Genomic DNA, 23739 nt, shown 5'->3' on the forward strand with positions numbered 1-23739 from the left:
TGTTGCTTCGGTATTTTCAGTGCTGTGGTGGAAAGTTACTGGTCGGGTTCAGGTAAGTGTGTCATTGTGTGGATGTGAGAGTTAGGGTGCGGGGTTAGGTATGTGTGCGATTGTGTGGACGTGAGGGTTAGGTAGCGGGTGAGGTGAGTGTGCGATAGTGACGGACCTTAGGGTTAGGGTTTGGGTTAAGGTAAGTGGATAGTTAGATCTGGTGGAAGGCTTGTGAGCTGCTACAAGAATGGCTTTGACAGGTGATGAGATCCCGGGAGTCCTTATGAGGAGTGGAACTGGAGCAACCAAGCCGTCAGCTTGAGGTTGACCAGGTTTGAGTCGGAAGATCGAGAGGGTGAGAAATGAGATCCGGGAGGGGATCCAGATCCATGGTGGATACACTAGGTGAGACCATAGGTACGGGAACCACGTCTGACGAGGCCAGAATGGGGCAATGAGGATCATCTTGCTCCCCAACTGCCTGGCTTTCTGCAATAATTTCAACATCAGGGGAAGAGGAGGGTAAGCATAAAGCAGACCAGCATGAACTAGAGAGTCTCTCAGGGACTCCCCCGGAGGGGGGATCAGAGCGAAGTAATCGTTGCATTTGGTGTTTGAAGGAGAGGCAAAAAGATCGCAACAAGGTTGCCCCCATCGGGCAAATACTTGCTCTGCAACTCGAGGGTTGAGACACCATTCGTAAGGTGTCAGGATAGTACGACTGAGCCTGTCCGCTAGAATGTTGGACCGTCTCGGAATGTGCGTTGCTATGAGAAAGCGGTTGGTGGAAATCACCCATTCCCACACTCTCATGGCCTCGCGGCAAAGGGGGTAAGACCTGGTTCCCCCCTGTTTGTTGATGTACCAGACGACTGACATGTTGTCTGTCTGTACTGCAATTGTCCCTAACGGAAGAGAGCTGTGTAGTGCCTGCAACGTCAAAAGCACCGGCCTCATCTCTAGGACGTTGATATGCAAAGAGGTCTCTACGTCGTTCCACGTGCCTTGGACTGTCCTGCCTGAAAAATGCCCCCCACCCCAGGCGAGAAGCGTCCGTGGTCACTGTGTCGACTGGCGGTGGTACTGAGAAAGGATGTCCCGTGTGGAGATTGGGAGACTGGAGCCACCACACGAGCGACCTTCTTCAAACCTTGCTTAAGGAAATGGGATGAGACAGGGGGTTGCGAGACAGGGACCATTGTACCTGGAGGGTCCACTGCATGACCCTCATGTTCAACCGGGCCAATGGCAGCAGAGGGATTGCAGCCGCCATAGATCCTAAAGCCCTCAGGACCAATTCCGCCAAAGGAGTTTGCAGTTGAAGGATGGCCTGCACGTGCAACATCAGGTTCCGAAGCCGATCTGGAGTCAAGAACGCAAGCATCTGTCTGGAATCCAGTCTTGCCCCTATAAAATCCAACACCTGTGTAGGGATCAGAGAGGATTTTGGTCATGTTGATGGTTAATCCTAATAGTGGAGCCAGACTGAGGAAATAATCCCTGCATGAACAAAGTAGATGCCTTGTTGGGGCCGTAAGGAGCCAGTCGTCCAGGTATGGAAAGACCTGAATTCCCTGGAGTCTCAGGTGGGCCGCTATTATCGCTAGGACTTTGGTGAACACCCTGGGGGCTGAGGTGAGGCCGAAGGGGTGGGCCCTGAATTGAAAGTGACTGGCTCCCAGCCGGAAGCTGAGAAACCTCCTGGAACGCCTGTCCACTAGAATGTGATAGTACACATCCTTGAGGTCTATGGAGCACATCCAGTCGTCCTCCCGCAATAAGGGGAGGACGGATTGCAACGTGACCATTCGGAACTTTTCTTTGGGTACCGCCAGGTTTAGGAGAGAGAGGTCGAGGATGGACCTCAAGTTCCCCGTCTTTTTTGGCACCAGAAAGAAGCTGAAGTAAAACCCTGATCCGATTTGATCTGGGGGGGACGGGCTGGATGGCTTTTTTTTGCAGAAGCTGCTGAATTTCTGCAGCAGCCACCCCCCTCTGACTGGATGGTACGTCGGGGAGGCCTCTGATTCTGGGGGTTACGATAAAGTGAATTTGGTAACCTCTGGATATAATACGAAGCACCCAGCGATCCGTTGTTATGGACTCCCACATTGCTAGGTGCCTCGAAAAATGCCCCCCCGACTGCCTCCAGAGTGGAGCAGCCGGGTAACCCCTCAGGGGTTCTGCGTGGGCCTCTCAGAGAACGGTTCTCTGGACCCAAAATTCCTGGGACCCCCTCTGCCTCTGGGGCGGCGTCCTCCCTGTCCTCCTCTGCCACGAGAGGACTGGTTGCCCTGAGCAGACTGGGATTGATGAGATTTTCGGAACCACATCTTCTTCTGACCCTTTTGGTTCTTGGAAAAGGACCTCTGGGGCGCAGAGAAGCGGACTCTGACAGCAGTCTTCCCGTCTTTCTCGCTCTGGACAAGAGTGTCGCGAACGGTTTTGCCGAACAGTGCAGAACCATCAAAAGGGGCATTCGCGAATGACGCCTTAAAGGGTCCCGAGAAGTCACAGTGACGGAGCCAGGCCTGTCTCCTCATGACAAGCCCGACTCCGCCTGCTCTAGGCAGCTCCCTCCATAGCATGAGACAACAGCTGCATAGAGGTGTTAGAAATAGAGCGGAGCGTGGCCATTCGGGAGGAGTACAGATCCTTGTCTCCCTCCGACATGGACCCTGGGGGGGGGAAGCAGCGTATTCCTCAATTAGATCCACTGCATCCAAATAACGTGTGCCATGTAATTCAAGGCCCTCATAGAGAAGGTCGCTGAACTGAAGGCCCGCTTCCCAAGACGGTCCATCGCGCGAGACTCCTTGCTCGGAGGATGAACCGTGGGGCTCTCCTGAGCCAACTCTTTCTTGGTGGCTGCAGCCACCAACATGGCATCCACAAGGGGACCTCTGCTCCAGTGTGATCTCTCTGCAGGGGGGCTCAAAATTTTGTCCGGGCGCTTGGGGATTGGCTCTACGGTGTCCGGTTCCGTCCAAACCCTAGTGGATATGAGATCCACCAAGGGGTTGGGTGGAGGGGACACCCAAGAGGTAGGTGGTCCTGCCTCAAATGTCTCAAGGAATATGGACTCATCAGAGAAAGCCTTGGGGGAAGACCACCCACCCCTGATTTTGAGCATTTCCATGATGTCTCCTCGGGGGGGGGGGTGACCTAGAGAAGCCTTCCCCTTCATCTAAGTCTGTATCTTTGGTGAGACTCTCAGGGGAGTCTATGTGCCTCCTCTTGCACTTTGCCTTGTGAGAAACCTCCTCGGGGGGGGGGGGGGCTGTCCGAGGAGTCCTCACAGGCTGTATCTATATATATCTATATATATATATATATCTATATATATATATATCTATATATATCTATATATATCTATATATATATATATATATATATATGTATATATAGGGTGTTGGCCAATGTTGGAATGCTGAAATGCATATCCCCCCAGGGCATGTGTCGTGCAAGTCTCAGCCAAGGTCCTCCTCTTTGACTCCTCACGAGTCAAAAAACTCAGCATCTGTGGGGACTGGAAGACCATATTTTAGAACAAGAGAGATCTACCTCCAGAAGGATAATGCCTCAACCTAAACTCTGAGCTTCAGTCTTCATATAATCCATCTTATCCCAACTGCTCTCTGGTAGGTGCTCCCACCTTTCACCACATCTCACTGTTATTACTGGTGGCTCTAGCCTTACAGCACCACTAAAGCCACCAGTACTCCATTTATATAAACTAATTCTGAGATCACACTACCTAGGAGAAAGAACACTGCACTTTAAAGTGCATGTTTTTTCTTTGCCCTATCAGTGAGAGTCCAACAAAACGATAACTCTAAATAATGCTCAGAGAACTCCATATTCCAGCAAATGATGCCTGAGCAGTGCTCAAGCATCTGCCTTGAGGGCTGGTAGTACTGAAAGTGCACCCCTGAATGCAGATTTTCTGAAAGCTGCCAAATTCCACCTGGCAGAAAGGATAAAGCCAACACAATAGCAGCATCACGGAGAGTCATGAATGCTGGATTTTTGTATGTGGTAATTCATTCCCTATATTACTAACTACTTCATACATTTTAAAACCAATTCACTTTATATGAAATATTTTTTTTAACTCTAAACTTTAATAAAGTGACACAAGATGAGAACAATGTGTTCTCAAAGACAACCTGCTGCATGAAACAGTTTTTTTTACATATTTCTTATAAACACTACATGTACTGATTGCTGTTGTGGTTATTGCATTTACTTTGAAGTTTTTTCTCATAATGGCACAGGCACACACTGAGAAAACAATGAAATGTATCAGTAATCGTCCCCTCCAAATGCAAAAGTGGCAGAAAGAAACCGCAATTTATCATAACACTAATTTAGGCACAGCCTCTCCACCCACTCATAATACAATCAACCAACTCACTCTCCTTACCTGTGGTCTTGGTACGTTCTTTTTTAACTTATTGAGTGTTTTGCGATTATAGGGTTCCCCTCGCAGCTTTAACCTATCTGTCATCTCCCCTGGCTCTATTGTGAGCTGAGAAAATGAGTGAAGAGCGTCCTAAAAAAAGAAAACCACAAAGAATTAATTTTTGTACAACCATGTGGATTTTAGTAAACAACTGTCAGAATTAATCTAACAATAACTTTACATCTTAAAACACAGCACTGGACGACAATGATACTTCATATACAATTACTGAACTTCATCTTTGTTTTGTTTCGTCAGCCAAGATTAAGATTCAGTGAGAAATACTTAAAAGCCTAGTGAGACAATCTGTCCAAAAAGGATAAATAAAATCAAATACAATATTTATTAACATGCATTTCCTCCTAAAAAAATTAATGCAGCAATACATAACAGGATTTTGCTGTGTTGGTATATTATCACATCTGGGGTCAATGTTGTGAGGCTACAGGAAGAGTACAAAGACTGTAGCAATGCGACTATAAATTCACAAGTTAGTCGATATATGAATTTTTATCTTTTGAAGTCTGCAGTGTTCTTGTGTGAAGACAACCTTTCACTTTGCAAGAGTCTCCTATGTTTTATGCAATAAAATAATTGAGTCATGTCAAGTTTCAGAATTATAAAACACTAAAAAGAATACAAAAATTTACTAACTCTGCACAGAAAAGGTCCTAAACCTAGCTTAACCAGAACCTGTGTCAGAGTTGCTGGAATTATACAAAGACTTTTCAAATATCTATTTAATGACTCAGTCATCATCCATACTTCTGAAGGAATCACACTTACGACTATAACCTGAACTCAAGATTTTGGGTCAAAAGGTTAATGATGGATGGGCTGCTGCTGAAATGACAAGTAATAGCTAAAATGGTACTGTGTGTTATCACATCTTCTTGAAGTGGACTATGCCCATTATGCATTTCTGTTATTTTAGTAGGGAAACTGGAAACCTTAGATGGTGAGATTATCAAGAGGTGGAAGGAACACACTGAAGATGCCTCCTTTAAGAAAGCATAGTCACAAGCAAATGGTGGGAGTGGGTCTAGCTCTGCAGATGAGGTCACTGTGATAATTAAACAATTCTAAGTTGGCAAGGCTATTGTAGTAGCTGAGATTGATACAGAGATGCTGAAGATACGGATACTGTTGGGGAGTTGGTTAATGCTCCTTCAGTTTTGCATGGAAGATGGTGACAGTACTTCTGGATCAAATAAATGTGTGGGTGGTCCCATTTTCAGAAAGGGAGACAGAAAGGCATTTGACATCTAAAAAGGGATAAATATTCTCCATCCTCCCTTTGAAAGACAATGCCAGTATATTGGAGAGAAGCCTCACTTTGATTCTGTTCTGGCCATGGAACAGTAGCTCAGTCGCTGTTCTTGCTTGCATTCCTCAGGAAAAAGTACAGTTTTGTACCTACCATAAATGTAGATGTTCGAAGATCCACATTGCTGCAGTCCTTACTTATGGGTAGTCCGCTGTCCTCGGTCGGCCCGAATACCAAAGTATTAGGCTGACGTCGGTCATGGGCGCCTAGATCTGACATCAGAGCATCAGGGTATAAAGGCGCATGACCGACGTCATATCCTCAGTCTTTTCTTGCCCCAGATGTCAGAAGGCCAAACCAGAAAGGCCACAGCCAAAAACAGAATACCTCCCAAAAACATGCCCAACAACAACCATCACCTAAAGCATAGCACCAAGTCAAACTACAGAGGGAAAGGAGGGAGGGTAATTGACTGCAGCAATGTGGATCTTGAACATCTACATTTATGGTAGGTACAAAACTGTACTATGTTCTTCATCTCACATTGCTGCAGTCCTTACTTATGGGTAGAATCCCAAAGCAACGGGAAAGGGAGGATGGAAAAATCATAAAGCATTAGGGGCTGCTAAAATGCCCTGTAAAATTGCAGTGGCAAATCCAGCCCTAGACTTAGAATAAAGAGGAAGGTGGTAATGTTTAGAAAAGGTATGCACTGAACTCCAAGTAGCTGCCTCCAAAATGTCTTTGTAGCTACCCCTTATAAAGGCCGTAGAAGTAGCAGTAGCCCTAGTGGAATGAGGCCTGATTCCAGCAGGAATCTCCTTACCATGATGGGAATAACAGAAAGAAATACAAAACCCAATCCATTTAGAAATAGTTTGTTTTGAAACAGGTTTACCCTGTGAACCCAAAGCAAAAGAAACAAACAATTGCTGAGACTGTCTGAACTCCTTGGTTCTGCTCAAATAATAACGCAACTGCCTGTGAATATCCAAAGTATGCAAAATTTTCTCACCTTTATTTTGGGGGTTTGCATAAAAAGTAGGCAAATGAATAGTTTGATTTAAGGCCACACTAGAAACCACTTTAGGCATAAAGGAAGGATTAGTACGCAAAGATACTCTATCCTTATGAAAAATCAGGAAAGGCTCCACTGCCATGAGGGCCTGTAATTCAGAAACCCTTCTTGCAGAGGTAATGGCCAACAAAAAAGCAGTTTTCCATGATAAATACTTTAACTCGGCAGTAGCTGCAGGCTCAAAAGGTTGTAGAGTAAGTTTTTCCAACACAAAATTGAGATCCCAAGCAGGAGTAGGAGCTCTACGTGGGGGTCTTATATTCTTTGCCCCTCTAAGAAATTGCTTAAACCAAGGATGAGAGAATAAAGGAGGGTCACAATCATAGTGAGCAGAAATGGCTGCAGCATGGACCTTTATTGAGGAGAAAGACAAACCCTTGTCCAATAATTCAGTAAGATATTGAAGAGCAACACTTAAATCAGGTTTGGAGACATCAAAGTCCTTTCCTTTGCTCCAAATAAAAATCTCCTCCATTTATCAGCGTAAACTTTCCTGGTACTAGGCCTCCTGGCCTCCAAAATAACATTCAAAACTTGTTGTGGAAGCTGAGACCCTCCAGAGTCTAAAACAGAATATGCCAGGCTGTTAGATGCAGAGACTGAATCTTGACATTGAGGAAGTGACTGTCCTCTTGTGACAAAAGGTGCGGAATCAAAGGCAGAGGCCACGGAGGTTCTCGTACTAAACTCCTCAGTAGTGGGTACCAGTGTTGTCGAGGCCAATCCGTGCTATCAAAATCATGGTTGGCTTGTCTTGTCTGGCCTTCAAAAGTACCTTGGGAAGAAGAGGCAGAGGTGGAAAGGCATATACATGCAGATTGTTCCAACTGAAAGATAGAGCGCCCACCTTCCAAGCTGTGTGATGAAACATTTTTGTGCAAAACTTTGGCAACTGGTAATTTAGTGGAGAAGCGAACAGATCTATGTCTGGAGTTCCCCATAACACTGTCAACTGTTGAAATACATGAGGATCCAATTTCCACTCGTGAGGATCCACTATTTGTCTGCTCAATACATCTGCTAAGGAGTTCTGTGCTCCTGGTAGAAACCTTGCCTGAAGATTGAGGTGTAGATTGAGAGCAGTTTCCCACAGAATCATCGCTTGCCTGCAAAGAGGGTAAGAATGGGTTCCCCTGCTTGTTGATGTACCACATGACAGTAGTGTTGTCTGTTTGAATCAACACCTGCCCTGGACGAAGTAAATCTTTGAAAGCCATCAATGCAAACTGGACTGCTAACATTTCCTTCAAGTTGATATGCAAATGTTGGAGTTTGACAGGCCACGTGTTTTGCACCCATTTTCCATTGAGGTGTGCTCCCAAGCCTTGTCCGAGGCATCTGTCGTTAGAATCTGACTCGCCTCTGGCCGGATCACAGAGAGTCCCTTGTTTAGGTGACATTCCTGAGCCCACCACAAAAACTCCTTCTGAATGCAAGGTATTATCTGAATGACAGTGTCTAGATCTTGGCAGTGCTGTGTCCACACATTTTTGAGATACCATTGAAGCTTCCTCATATGCAATTTGGCATTGGGAAGCACCAGAATACAAGATGCCATGAACCCCAAGGCTTGAAGGACTGTCCTTGCAGTCAGCCTGGACCGTAGAGACATTTGCTGGAAATAAAGAGAAAGGCTTCTTTGTTTGTCCGGGGTCAAAAAAGCCATCTGGGAAGCTGTATTCAGTCTCACACCCAGAAAGCACATGTCCTGAGAGGGTACTAGACTGGACTTTGTTTCGCTCACAGAATACCCTAGGCATCTTAACACTGCCATCACATACTGTAGATGATGAAGAAGTTTGTCCTTTTCTTGTGCAATAATCAGACAGTCGTCCAAATAAGGATAAATCTGTATTCCTCTTAGTCTGAAAAATGCTATCACTGGAGCCAGAACCTTTGTGAACACTCTGGGCGCAGTAGATAAGCCAAAGGGCAATGCAGAGAACTGATAATGTAAATTTCCAGCCCGAAAACGCAGGTACCTCCTGCAACTGGGCCTGATAGGAACATGAAGGTAAGCCTCTTTGACATCCAGAGTAACCATCCGGTGATCTTTTCCCAACAGAGGTAAAAGCTGTTGTAAAGTCAGCATCTTGAACTTTGGAATGTCCAGGTAAGTGTTGAGGATAGATAAATCCAAAATTGGTCTCCACGTGTTTCCTTTCTTTGGAACTAGAAACAGGCGAGAATAAAATCCTAGGCCCACTTCTGACAGAGGAACTGGCTGTATAGCTCCTATTTGAAGAAGTAAAGAAATTTGTCTGTGAGCCTCTATCCTTTGCCGAGGAGGGACGTCTGGCATGCCTTTGAAAGGAGGCATGGTATGGAAATAGAACTTGTAACCTCAGTTTATAATGTCCAATACCCATTTGTCCTGGGTGACTAAATGCCAATTTTGCTTGAAAAGAGCCAACTTTCCTCCCAAAGGAGCTGCCAGGCAAGAGGAATCTGGCAGCTGAAAATGCAGGTCATTGGGCCTGTTTACGAAAGGACTGGCCCCTGCCCTCACCAGCAGATTGAGCAGGCGAACTCCATTGTCTCGGCCTGAAGGTACTCTGAGCTCTGCCCCTAACATGCCTAGATCTACCCCTAGACTGAGAATCAGAAGAAGGGTACGTCCACCCCTTAGTAGGCCAATTTCTACTAAACTTTGGAGGTTGTACCTGCAAAAAATCTTTAACAGTCTGCATAGACTTAGCCTTGTCTTCCATTTTCTTTAAGACTGATTCCACAGGAGGACCAAACAAAACTTCAGACTGCAAAGGGGCATCCAGAATTCTAGACTTAACATGCTCAGACAAATTCTGATCCTTAAGCCAGGCGTGCCTACGAATAACTGAACCAGTGGCAGCCACCCTAGAAGAAGCCTGTAAAGCATCAAAACCACATTGCAAAGAGTGCTTACCCACCTGTTCAGAAACATGCACTAAATCCTGCAATTCTTTACACTCTATGCCCTCTGCCAAAGCATCCACTTTAGATCTTAGCTGAGAAAGGAGGAAATTCTGATACTTCAACATATGAAATTGGCAGTTCAAAGCTCTCATTGCTAAAGTAGAAGAGGTATACACCTTCTTACCCCATCTATCCAAAGCTCTAGCTTCCTTATCCAGAGGAACCGGATTCTTAACAACAGAGGCTCTAACACCCTTAGGCCCCTGACTAATAGTTTCTGGGTCCGCCCTGGGACTCTTATACAGATATTTATGAGCCTCAGGCACCCTGTAATACCTGTCCGGTTTAACTGGGGCAGGAGGCACAGAATCTGGATTAAGGGAAGCTTCCGAGAAAACATCTGAAACAACATCCAAAACCGGAGGTATAGCTAAGGGTCTATGCTGTGGTAAAACAAGAACTCCCTAAGCCTCTTCCGGGAATCAGAGTAATCCTGTCCCTCCCACTTAAAATGCTCCCTCATGGAATGGAGAGTTTCTGAAAATGAAAAATCCTCTGGAGGAGAAGCAGAAGGAGTGGAATCCTCTGCATCAGAATCAGAATAAGGAGGGAAGTCTTGAATGTCCTCAGTAGAAGACTCTGAATCATCTGAGGCCTGCTCCAAACTTTCCAACTCTGGCTCCATCCTGGGCCTCTTATCAGGAGGGGGCATAGAACCTCTAATTAAAGTAATCAAATCCTCTGCCATTTTAAGCATGTGCTTTTTAGGCACAGACCCCGAAGAACCAGAACTGACACCAGAGGAAGGCAAAACAGACCTGCCCTTAGAAGGAGCCTTAGAAACAGTAGCAGAAGGCCTAACCACCTTAGGCATAGAAGGGAGAATAGTAACCTGAGAGGCCCCTTCAGCCTGGCCTGCCTCCTGAGAGGCTACACCTTGTAAAATCAAAGTTTCCCCCTGGGACTCAACAGAAACTTCAGCCGGATCCACCTGTTCAGCTGTAGCTTCTAAAGGTCCGGCGTCCGAAACGGACGAATCATCCTGCCTAGGCTTTAAAGATTTGTCTTTGCGCTTCTTAGTAGAAGCAGGCGTCGGAACATCCGACGGCATATTATAGTTACACCTCTTGCCAAAGACTAACCTAGCGCAATCTAACCTCCGTTTTATAGTGCGCTTATTAAACCTAGCACAAAACCGACACCACTACGCCGTGCTCGTCCCAAACAAGGAATACAAAGCGAGTGGTAATCCCTATGCGGTATCTGTTTCCCACAAGAAATACAATTATTCACTTTTTCTGACATCCGTAAGTAACCGAGGCAAGAAAAACAAAAATATTCCCAACGGGTACTTAGCCCAACTTGGTATCGGTCTGAAACTCCGAAAACGAAAAATTTCAGAACGCCGAACGGCACTTGCAACTCTGCTTCTGCATCGGACCATGCGGCAAAAAAGACTGGGGATATGACGTCGGTCATGCGCCTTTATACCCTGACGCTCTGATGTCAGATCTAGGCGCCCATGACCGACGTCAGCCTAATACTTTGGTATTCGGGCCGACCGAGGACAGCGGACTACCCATAAGTAAGGACTGCAGCAATGTGAGATGAAGAACATCTGCAAATACTGGAGGAGGTGTGATGGGGAAGAAACAGGTAATTGGGAACATATTTCTACAGGGTTGTAATGAGTCGTCAGACTTTAAAAATTTTATTCAGACTACTCTATCAGAAATACTGAGTGAGCAAATTGCCGTAACTAAGGAAATGATTTTAAGAGATGGGATACAGTATCGGAATTGCCTAGACATAGTAAGCCCTTGCGGAGTCTAATTATGATGGCTGCCCATAAAGCAATTACTAGAAAATGGAAATCAAAGTCTAAACCAACTGTACTAGAAGTAGTGAATATAGTAACCGAGACAAAACAATTCAAATGGGATTTTTAGAAAAGGGTAGAAGCAATTTATATAGAAAAAAATGGGAATTGTGGAAACAATACATGCAGAATAACATTTTGGAGGAGGAATGAGGTCGAAAAGAAGGCAGGAAATTAATGAGCTATGTAATGAATGACTGGACAGATTATACAATATGTCAACACGGTTTGCTTTCATTTATACAAATGTCTTATTGCTTATGTCATAAGTGATCATTTAATAAAGATGTTGCTTATTTAAAAAATATAGACGAGATCATTAGCTTCACTGTATGTAGACAGATGAAAAATTGGAAATGTAACTTGTTCTTTTGGATCTCATGCGTTGTTGTATATAGTTACTCAATTTGTGCTAAACAAATGGGTGTCTATTAAGAGGTGGAAATGGTTTTACAAACACTATCAAAATGTTATTTTATTTATTTATTTATTTTGCAGAACAGTTATACAGATGTTCACCATAAGGGATGTAGTACAGATTTAGCAACAGAATATGAATAGCTTCCTGGATTCTGTTAAGAAAAAAAAACTGACTTAAGATGTGCACCCTGTACAGTAGCTTTTGTAAGAAACGCTACTTGATGAAAAACATGATTTACTCACTGATGAAAGGGTATCACCCTCGTCAAGACTCTGTTCACTCACATTTGGGGATTTGTTAATAAATGTTCATGGACTGTTATGCTGAGTTACTTGAGTGCATCTATGATGACAATATACTTTACTTATGTATTGCTTTTGTTTACTGGCAAAGCCCAACTGGGTACAGGGCCCATTTTTAGCAAAGGCCCAGAGAGAAAGGCTCCAATATACAAACATCAGTAATAAGAATGACAGTAACATTTGAAAGGCAATAATACATTTTTCAAAAGAGGAAGAAAGTCAGTTGTGTAAGACCTTACCATAAAAGTATATGTCCTACTGATCACTGTTGCAGTATTCATAATGAATGGTTTTATCACTGCTGACGTCCAGCAGTACCACCAAAGCTTTCCTATCCAGTATTGTAAATCCGATGTGCAACCTCAACTCATAAGCACGGGGGCATATGGGATGACTTACATGTACAATTTCTCAGACCATCTCCCAGTGAGCAGCCTGAAAATCCCTGAGAGAGAGAGAACAAGAGAGACATCAGCCAGGAGGGGCAAAGCATGAAGTAGTAAGGAGGACCCTTTTGTTCTAAGATGTTGTCTACAGTACAGGAACAGAGGAAGGAGAAATAGAGAGTGGCAGTGACACTATAGAAAGGAATGTAGAGGGGAAGGACTATAGCAACAGGGATCAGTAGTGTGGATCAGAGTGTAAAGAAGCAATTGAGGCTGTATGTGCACATATAAAACCTCACACGTGCATAACCTTAGTGCCATTTGTAGAAGCAGTTAAGGAGTATAAGGAGTATGCATGCATGATCGTAATCATTAATCGTATACAAGTTACTTAAGTTGGAGTCAACAGCCAACAGTAGTAATGTGCTTGTATGCAATAAAGCTGCTTAAACAGAATCCACGAAGATTTGTGTCCCAACATTAAAGTGACAAGTAGGATATATACTGTTGTGGTAACTATACTATGTCCTACCTGAAATCACTGATACAGTATTCATAAAGAATGAGCGATTCCCAGAGGTAAAGGGGATGCAAATGTGGCTGGTTAGTGAGCTGCAGAAGGACTGACCTAGAGATGGCACCCCTAGACCTTGAGAAGGAATTAATACTGTAGTGTAAAGGTGTGTACAGACGACTAGGTGGCAGTTTCTAGTATAGTCCTGACATCCACTTCTTGTAGAAGGACCCAGAATGAGCTTGAGGGTGAGTGGGCAAGGACATTTATGTAGAGAACAAGAGGAGATGGCCTTAGAGATCCAGCTTTCAAATGTTTGCTTAAACACTGGTTGGCCCAATTTTGATTGTATAAAGAAGACAAACAGTCAGTTTTTTTAAGGGATTTATTTTTTTTTCCAAACAGAACATTAACTGTATATGAACGTATAGAGTGTAGCAACCTTTTCCCCCATTCTATGGGTTGGTGGGTTGGGAAAGAAGGTATGGAGATTCATAACCTAGTTAAGTAACAGTTCATTCACTACTGTAGGCATAAATGAAGGGTTAAGCTCTCAAGGTTACCCTGTTCTTGTGAAAAAGAAAGGGTGAGATGGCCACAAGAGCTTGAAGCCCACTTATCCAGCTGAAGTAAAAGCCAAAAGAAGAATAGTTCTTCCAACGAAGCAAAAAACAATTAAATAAAAATAACAAAAGTCCCAACACAAACGTGGTTTCACCAATTTAATAGCACAAAACACAAAGATCCCAACGACTGAGCGTTTTCACCATAAGAATGGCTTCATCAGAGTAATGTTGGTTAGTACAAACATTTAAATACCCCATCCCCTAACTGCTGACCAATCCACATTGAATATAATCGCAAAAATTAAAAAAAAAAAAGCAGTTGATTATACATGAAATATAAAAACATAATTGAACCAAGATACAAGATAAAAATGCACTTGTACAATATGCTTAAAGATATAAAATGTTGTGATGCTGATATACATTGCTAAATATATAAAAAAAGAAATTTTATTTAATCACATTTGCTTTAGCCTTAAGTGTAGGAAGAATAGCAATACTGTCAGTGAGGCCAGGTGGATGCATAGCATTTAGCCTATGTTGTCACATGGTCTCCAAATTTTCCACCTTTACTTTCAAGTCACCTCCTCTTTCACTACTTTTCACCTTGTCAATGACAAAGGAAATAAACTTTTTAAAATGAGTACAACATGTACTATGTCTACAGAGTGCACTGTGAGCATCTTTATTTCTGATGGCCCGAACATGTTCAGTAATCCTTTTCTTAAGTCTTCGTACAGTTTTGCCCACATAAAAACTGGTGCAGCTGATACAGGTGGCAACATATACTAACATGTTAGTGTTACAACTGCACCTTCCCAGGCAGCTGAAAGAACAGTTGTAACCAGGTATGGACACATATGGGCCATCACTGATGTACTTACATACCCTACAGGTACCACATTTGTACATTCTACAAATAAAAGACTTGCAACTAGAATTCTCCATAATGTCCTTAACATTTCTCCCTCGACTGTAAACTATCCTAGGTCTCGGGCCAAAAATTTCCTTACTTGCATCCTTAAGACCGAAGTGCCATGCATAGTTAATGGCTGAAACTATATATTTGGAGAGGTGATTATATCTAATGACCATTGTAGATGAACCATCAGACTGTTGTTGGGGTGGTTTTACTGGTAACCCAGCATGAAGTATAGGTTGGTAAAGAGTATCTCTCTTCTTTAAAACCTCATGTTTCACCATCAAAATTAGTTTTAAGGGATATCCCCTATCTAAAAACATCCCTACAAGTTGAAACAACTCACATTTAAAAGTATCAGACTTGCTCACCAATCTCGACAGTCTGACCATCTGCCCCTTGATGATTCTGTTCTTCTGGTGATAAGGGTGACAACTACTAAAATGGAGCATGGAATTCGAAAAAGTTTCCTTGCTATGGATACCACTTTCAAGAATCCCCCCATCAAAATTCAAATGGATATCTAAATAATTTATCTCACACGCATGCCAAAAGTTGGTGAATCTGAAAAAAATAGTGGTGTTATTTAAAAATTCAAGGAACTCATTGGCCTCCTGTTCCCTTTCCACAGAATCAGAATATTGTCCAAGAATCTGTTATATAACAGGATCTTGGAAATAAATCGAGATGTGAAGATATAATTTACTTCCCAGTATAGAAGTACCAAGTTGGCAAACACAGGAGCACACTTGGCTCCCATGGCCACTCCAGCAATTTGTTGGTAAATTTCCACTTTGAAGGGCAAAAAATTATTCTTAAGGACCAATTCCATTAGCTCAGCCAGTAAGTTAATCTAGTTTTTATTTCAGGTTTTGCTGATGACTAAGCTTTCTCTAAAGAAATCAAGTCCCTCCTCATGGGGTATGGTGGTAAATAAATTTATCACATCTATGGTAAGAAACGTGAAGGGCTCAGATAAATCAACACCCCTAAGTCTTTCTAAACAATGCTATGAGTCCCTTAAAATATGTTCAGATTCCCCCAAAGCAATTTTGGTAAAGGAATCCACAAAAACTGCCAATGGCTCAGTTTTAGACCCCTTAGCAGCCACAATGGGTCTAAAAGGAGGGTTAGAAATAGACTTGGGTGTCTTCGGTATGCCGAAAATTACCAGAACAGGATGTGGAACGGACAGATACTAGTGTTCTTCCTCATCTAACATACCCTGAAATAGTGCATCTAACAAAAATAAATACATTTTCGAATAGGCCCTGTTAACCTCGTTGATACTGGCCCGCATACAAGTAGGCTGGTCATTTAAAATTTCAGACATCCTGAAGGCAAAGTCATACTGTGACAATGACCATGCCCCCACCTTTGTCAGGTTTCATCAAACATAACTCATGATTGTTGGCTAAACTAAATAGTATCATTCTCTCCTCAGTGGCCAAGTTGTCTTGAACCATTTTGTTTTTGTTAGAATTCAAAATCACTCTCATTTCGGCTTCACAGAGCCTCTCAAAAACTAATAGGTCTAACATTTGGAGGTGCTATGAATAAGCTACTTCTGTGCAATGAAACTTTGTCCTTTCTTAAAGAATTACCATTAAAAAATAATTTTAAATTAAGCTGTCTAGTGTACAATTTAAAATTGATCAACACATCAGCAATATATAAGGAAAACTCAAGAACAAAAGTTGTACCCTTGCTAAATAAGCTGTGATGAACATTGTTAATAGTCATTGCAGTATAATTACAAATAGTAAAGTTGTCTTTCTTAAATATATCACAATGTGAGGGTCCAACAGGTACATCACAATCAACAAATGACTCTCAGTCGGTGAAACCACGTTTGTGTTGGGACTTTTTTATTTTTATTTCAAAAGAATAGTTGTCCAGATGCAGAATTTGAGGTTTGCTTAGACTGCTGGTTCAAAAGAAGGAAAAGTAAGTTTTTCTAGCATAAAGCTGAGATCCCAAAGAAGGGTAATGGGTTTGGTGGTCTGAGATGCAGCACCCTTTAAAAATAACTTGCCTTCAGGTTTGAACATAAGAGGAGGATTGAGGGGTAAGCATATAGACTGATGGAAGAGTAGGGTAGACCTGTATGTATGAGCTCATACAGACATTTCAGTATGGGAGGTATCTGCGATTTGTTGGGGTCCTCTCCATTCTTATGGCTCTTCCATTTGGCTAAGTAGGAGTTTCGAGTGGTGGATCTCCTGGCTTCTTGAAGAACCTTAACTATGTCCTTTGAAAAAGTGGTGCCTATAAGGAATTAGAACCTTGTCATCCAATGTCAGGTTCGCAGATGACAGACTGGGGTGTAGTAGTGACCTCTTCGGCTGTGTGATGAGATCTGCTTGCCATAGCAGTTTATAGTAGCTGCCCCTGGTTAGGTGAAAAACACAGGAAACCAATGTTGTCTTGGCCAAAAGGGCATCACTAGAAAGAGCTTTGGTCTTTCTTTTTGGTCTTTCTTTATGGGCCTTTAGAAGAACACTTGGAATGAGAGCCAGAGGATGAAAGTTGGAGAGGAATCACCCTGTCCATTGAAAGCATCTGTCCTTCCAGGCTTAGGGGGCAAGGGTCCCTGGTGCAAAAAAGGGGAAGCTGTTTCTTGGTCTCTGATGCAAACAGATCTATCAGAGGTGTCCCCAGTGGTGGAGAATGTCCAGGAAGACCCATCTGTTGAGGTCCAAGAGTGAGGATCCTCCAGGGTCCTACTTAATGCGTCTGCCAACACACTGTCCTGTGATGGCAAGTACATGGCTACTAAAGACATTTTTCTAGGTGACAAATCTCCCAGGTGTCTGTGCCAATCTGTACAGTTGGTAAGACCTAGTTCTTTCTTGCTTGTGTACCAAATTAATTGGTGTCACTTTTGAACTCTCTTAGGGGATCCTGCCTCCAGACATGGGAAAAGACTTGAATAGCTTGGATGAAGGCGCTCATCTCCATGTTGATGTGTTCCTTTAGTAGTTTTGGTTGCCAGCTGTCCTCTAACCCAGTGTGCCCCTGTCCAGGTTACCCATGCCTCGTTCGAGGCATCTGTGTGAATTTCTTAAACTGGAAATGGTGAGATGAAGGGAAGTTCTGGGTTAAGTATTACCTGGTCACTCCACTATGACGACTCTTCTGAGACAAGGTAACAGAAGGAATAGTGTCTACAGAATGAGAATGCTCAACTGAAACTGTTTTCAGTTGCCATTGGATTTTCTTCATACACAGTATGGCTAGTGAGAGAACTGGAGTAACTGCTGCTATGAATCCCAAGGCCCTTAGTATCTCTTTTGCTGTGGGAGCACTGGCTGAAGGAGGTCAGATTGTGAAAGTAATGTGCAAGGCCTCTGCACTTTTTCTGAGGCAGACAGGTCTGCATCTTTAAGTAAACGTTGAATTCAACTGCTGCGCTATCTTCCCTGTAACAATGTTGCACACAGAGGAAACGCAGTGCAGTCTCCGATAAATCAACTTTTATTACTATTACAACTGGCAATGTACATATATATATATATATATATATATATAAGTGAATAAAATATCCAGACGTTAAAAAATGTTAAATAAGCACAAATGAGGTAAGCGTTTTCACCTACTGAATGTAGGCTTCTTCAGAACTGTGCTCATTCATTACAGCTGCGTTTAAATAACTTTTTTGGCGCCATTTTCAATATGCAGCCCTTAAAGTTATACTGCTCTTTTTAATACTAACAACAATATATAAAAAAGTATATAAAAAAGTAATTTCATTAAACATCCTAAAAACTTCATTGTGTAATCCTCGTTCTAACATATTTCCTCATTCTAAAATATTTTAAAATATCTTAAAATATTTTCCTTTTATGACGCTAAAATAATATAATTTTATAAAATATTCTACTTATTACTCTAAAAACTTTAGCTTAAAAATATTGTCTTAATTATTTGTATGTTATTCACCAATATCTACATCAGCGCTAATCTGTCACGTTATAGGTGTGTCCAAGTGCTATTACTTATTTTTTCCATATAAATATCAACCTCTATACATTTTCCTAACTATCACAACTCCTCTAATATTGATGTTATACTTCAATCAATTCCTTGATGCCCTTTTGACTAGTATAGGTTTCAGAGATATATTGTCATTCAATCCCGGTGAGGTTGATGAATCCGTATATAACTGCCACCATACCTCTTTATAACTTAATGTATCCTTTCTATTTCCTCCCCTAGGATTATATTTAATTTGTTCCAATATTGCAAATTGAAATTTGTGTTCTTCTCCACACTTCTCAATATGTCTATATAAAGCGTTATTACTGTCTTTCCTCCTTATACTATACAAGTGGTCATATATTCTCTTCTTAAATGCTCTCACTGTTTTTCCTATATAGTATCCATTACATATTATACATTTAGCCATATATATCACATAGCTGGTATTACAATTTCCCATTTTAAACTTAATTTTAGTTTTATTAATGTTTTTCAGTAATATCTCGCTATCCTCCATAATGGCCCCACACTGATTACAACTACCACATTTGGTAGTTCCTCTTACAAATAAGTCACTTATTTTACTCTGATTCTCTATTGTTCCTTTTTCCAATAACTTCTTTAAATTGTGTCCCATTTTATGTACAAATTGTGGTTAACACAATTACTCAAATATTCATCCACCATGAATATCCTTCAAAATGTTTCCATAATCCTTTTGACATAATGTACATAAGGGGTGTATTCCAAAACACATGCTCGTTGATATCTCTCCAAACTCTTAGATGAATCTGTATCTGTATGTATTCCTCCAAATTGTCTTAAACTTCCTAAAAGTGGCACATACTTTTTACCCCATTGTTGGATAACATATTGTTTAACATCCCTCATCATCTTTTTATCATATTTCCTTTCCTCAAATAATTCTGTTACATAATCCATTTCCTTTGTCATTTCCTCTTGTCTTGAAGTCATCCGAGCAACTCTTATACATTGCCCTTTGTATATGTTATATAATAATTTTTTTGGATTATTACTTGTATATTGCAAAATAGAAGTTATGTACCTACCATAACGTTCCATGTTAGTTGTCTTCTTCTCGCCTTCTTTCTTGCTGGATGGGTTCGGAGCCGAACCTCGGCTCCGACTCGGCCACTCTAAAAGCTCGAGAGCTAGTTCCACCGGCTCGAGACTCCCCTTTTATCCCACAATGCTAGGCGGTAATACCTCAGATCTCGTTTGTAAGCTAAGCCCAGCTAGGAAAAAAATCCAAAAATTGGAAGAAAGGGGTAACCCACCTCTATAGAGTGACAGAAAGAAGGTGACCTAAACCTGACGAGGGAATATATATATATATATATATATATATATATATATATATATATATATATATATACATACATACATATAGGGGTGGTAGGAAAAATAAAGGTCACAATCAAACTCCTCTAGGTCTGTCCAGGCTAGGGGGAAGGAGGGTGGGACGCAAGAAAGAAGGCGAGAAGAAGACAACTAACATGGAACGTTATGGTAGGTACATAACTTCTATATGTTAAGTTGTCTATTTCGCCTTCATTCTTGCTGGATGGGACCGCGTCCCTAGCACCTTGTCCCGGGTGGCCTATCGGAACAGACTCTTGAGTACAGTGGAACCAAAGTTGGCTCTGTGTCTAGAAGCTAAGTCCAACTTATAGTGAGAAATGAACGTATGGGGAGAAGCCCAAGTAGCTGCAGCACAAATCGAGTCAATAGGCAGTCTTGTCTTGGAAAGCTATGGATGTAGCCAAAGCTCTTGTTGAATGAGCCCTAGGTTTGTTTGGTAACTGTTGATGCCTGATCTCATATACAAAAGAAATCAAAGTAGTAAGCCATCTGGAGAGAGATACTTTAGAAACTGGAAGGCCCTTTCTGCCTTCTGCATAAGAAACAAATAGCTTATCAGACTTTCTAACTTGTTTGGTCCTGTCTAAGTAATACCTTAATTGTCGAACATCTAACCAATGTAATTTTTGTTCTGACCTGTTGGAATAGTTAGGAAAGAACACAGGAAGGTCAATGGTTCAATTTAGGTTTGCCGGAGAGGCTACTTTAGGTAAGAAGGATGGATTGGTACGTAAGGACACTCTATCCTTATGAAACAAAAGGTAAGGGGATCGACTACACACTGCATGAAGTTCAGAGACTCTTCTAGCCGAAGTAATGGCTACCAAAAAAGAGTGTTTTCCAGGATAGCAATTTCATTGAACACGAAGCCGCAGGTTCAAAGGGGGGGGGGGAATCAAAGATGTCAGAACCAAGTTAAGATCCCAAGGAGGAGGAGGATCTCTAATAGGAGGCTTGAGGAGAAAAACTCCCTTTAAAAAGGCTTTGCAAAGTTTGTGAGACATGATGGCAGACTCTGAAATTCCAACATGAAAGTTAGATATGGCTGCCAGTTGGACCTTAATTGTAGAAGGAGACGAACCTGAGTGGAAAAGTTCGGCTAAAAAATCAAGGACTGATTGAATAGAAGCAGTGAACGGGTCTATGTCCCTTCCCTGCGCCCAATAGGAAAAACGTTTCCACTTACTAAGATAAATCTTCCGAGTGGAAATTTTATGAGAAGCTATTAAAATATCTCGAACTGAGTGAGATATTAGAGGAAGCCTGGCTAGGGTTGGAACTGGAGAAACCATGCAGTGAGGTTCAGAGAGGGGAGGGAGCGATGTAACTGACCCGACTGATGGGTCAAAAGATCTGGAACTGGGTCCAGATGCCAGGGTTGCTCCAACAGAAAACGGTGTAGAAATGGGAACCAAACCTGTCGAGGCCAGTATGGAGCAATGAGGATCATGGAAGCTTTCTGTATCAATTGAGAAATCAGTGGGAAGGGAGGAAAGGCATACAGAAGTCCCTGGGGCCAATCTTGGACTAGAGCGTCTCTGCTGGGATGGCCTGGTTGGGGAAAGAGTGAAATAATTTTCGCACTTGCTGTTTTGGGGAGTAGCAAAAAGATTGCAGCAAGGCCGGCCCCACTTTAGAAAAACTTTCTCCAACACTGAATTTTTCAGAGACCACTCGTGAGGCATGAGAATAGCTCTGCTCAATTTGTCCGCAATGACATTGGACTTCCTGGGAATGTGCGTTGCTATCAGAAACCGTTGAGAAGAAATCGCCCATTGCCACAGTCTTAAGTGCCTCTCGACATAGGGGGTAGGATCTGGTTCCGCCTTGTTTGTTGATGTACCACACTACAGACATATTTATTGTCTGTCTGAATTGCTATCGTTCCTATGGGAAGAGAGTCTTGAAGGGCCTGCAACGCTAAAAGCACTGCTCTCATCTCTAGAACATTTATATGCAAGTGGTGTCCGTAAGGTTGCCATGTGCCTTGGACTGTCCTGCCCTGATAATGCCCCCCCACCCGATCAGGGAGGCGTCCGTTGTCAGAGTAGCAACCAGAGGGGGAGGAACAAAGGGTCTTCCTAGGAAGAGCTGGGGGGATGTAATCCACCAAGAAAGGTGATTCCTGCACGATTGTGTTATCACAATGGAGTGGGACATCGGACGTTGTTGGTATGACCATTGTGTGAAGAGCATCCATTGTAAAATTCTCATGTGTAATCTGGCTAATGGAAGGAGAGGAATAGCAGCCGTCATTATCCCCAATACCTTCAGGGCCAGTCGGGCTTTGATTTTGTTGCTGTGGAGGAGAAGAGAGACTTGTTTGTGTATGTCTGCTATCCTCTGGTCTGTGAGTCTGGCTGACATGCTGACTGTGTCTAGATTTGCGCCTATGAAGGTAATAGCACGACAAGGCGACAAAACAGATTTTTCGCAATTTATTGAGATACCTAGCTTTCGACATGTGTGAAAAGTGTAGTCCCTGGCAAGTAGCAGAAGATGCTTGGTGGGGGCTGTTAAGGAGCCAGTCGTCTAAGTATGGAAACACCTGGAATCCTTGATGTCTCAGATGAGAGGCGATCACTGCCATGCATTTGGTAAACAACCGGGGGGCTGTGGTGAGACCAAAGGGGAGGGCTCTGAATTGAAAATGACTGGTTCCCAGCCTGAAGCGGAGAAATCTCCTGGAGCGTCTGTTCATTTTTATATGATAGTACGCATCCTGGAGGTCTATAGAGCACATCCAGTTGTCCTGCCCCAAGAGGGGTAGGATGGACTGCAGCGAGACCATCCGAAATTTTGTTTTCTTGACAGACTTGTTCAAGTTGCTGAGATCCAAAATGGGTCTCCAGTCCCCTGTTTTCTTTGTAACCAAAAAGAATTTGGAGTAGATTCCGGATCCTTGCTGGTCTGCTGGAACTGGTTGAATGGCTCTTTTTGCAAGCAACTTTGATATTTCTAACGCTGCTTGCTCCCTTTGAGTGGGTGGAATGTCTGGAAGGGATTGTTTGATTGTTTTGGAATACGAAAGAATGGGATCGAATAGCCTTCGGAAATGATAGACTGTACCCACTTGTCTTGAGTTAGGGGTTGCCAGGCTTCTGGGTACAGTGATAATCTTCCCCCGACTGCCTCCGAAGGTGGACAGTTGGGCAACACCTCAGGAATGCTGAAAGGGCTTGTCAGAAAATGTTTCTCGACTGCCCTGATTCTGCGGACCCCCCCTGCCTCTAGGGCGGCATCTACCATTATTGTTCCCCCCTCTGCCTCTAGAGGGGAACCGACTCTGTGCACCAGGCAAAGCTCCTTGAGATTGTTTGCGGAACCACATCTTTCCCCCCTTCTGGCCCTTGGGGTAAGGCCTAGAAGGAGTAGAAAAACGGACTCCCGCGGCAGAGAGAGTTTTGCCATCAGTCTCGCACCTCGTCAGGGTTTCTTTCACTTGAGGACCAAAAAGGGACGATCCATCAAACGGGGAGTTAGTGAAAGATGCCTTGAAAGGTTCCGCAAAATTGCATAGCCGCATCCAGGCATGCCGGCGTAAGGCCACACCTGTACCTGCGGCACTGCTCGCTTCATCCGCCGCATATGAAAGGAGGCGCATGGAGGAGTTAGCTATTGAATTGAGGGTAGCCAGCTGAGAGTTCATCTTATCCTGAAAACCCGCAGCTGTTGGATCCTTTAACATCTCA

The 23739-nt window shown here is 42.9% G+C and overlaps 1 protein-coding gene across 2 annotated transcripts in view; it reads right to left on the bottom strand.

Annotated features, from left to right (window-relative positions):
• Nucleotides 1-23739, bottom strand: part of LOC122811051 (proline-rich protein 12-like) — a 1358252-nt gene that overhangs the window by 38249 nt on the left and 1296264 nt on the right. For both annotated transcript variants that reach the window (XM_044082594.1, XM_044082593.1), the window contains exon 12: nt 4418-4546. In XM_044082594.1, coding sequence (XP_043938529.1) covers nt 4418-4546 — 129 coding nt within the window. The remainder of the gene's footprint in view (nt 1-4417; nt 4547-23739) is intronic.

This window comes from Protopterus annectens, chromosome 9.part0, assembly GCF_019279795.1.
Source record: "Protopterus annectens isolate FY-2018-M chromosome 9.part0, PAN1.0, whole genome shotgun sequence".
Taxonomy (NCBI): domain Eukaryota; kingdom Metazoa; phylum Chordata; order Ceratodontiformes; family Protopteridae; genus Protopterus; species Protopterus annectens.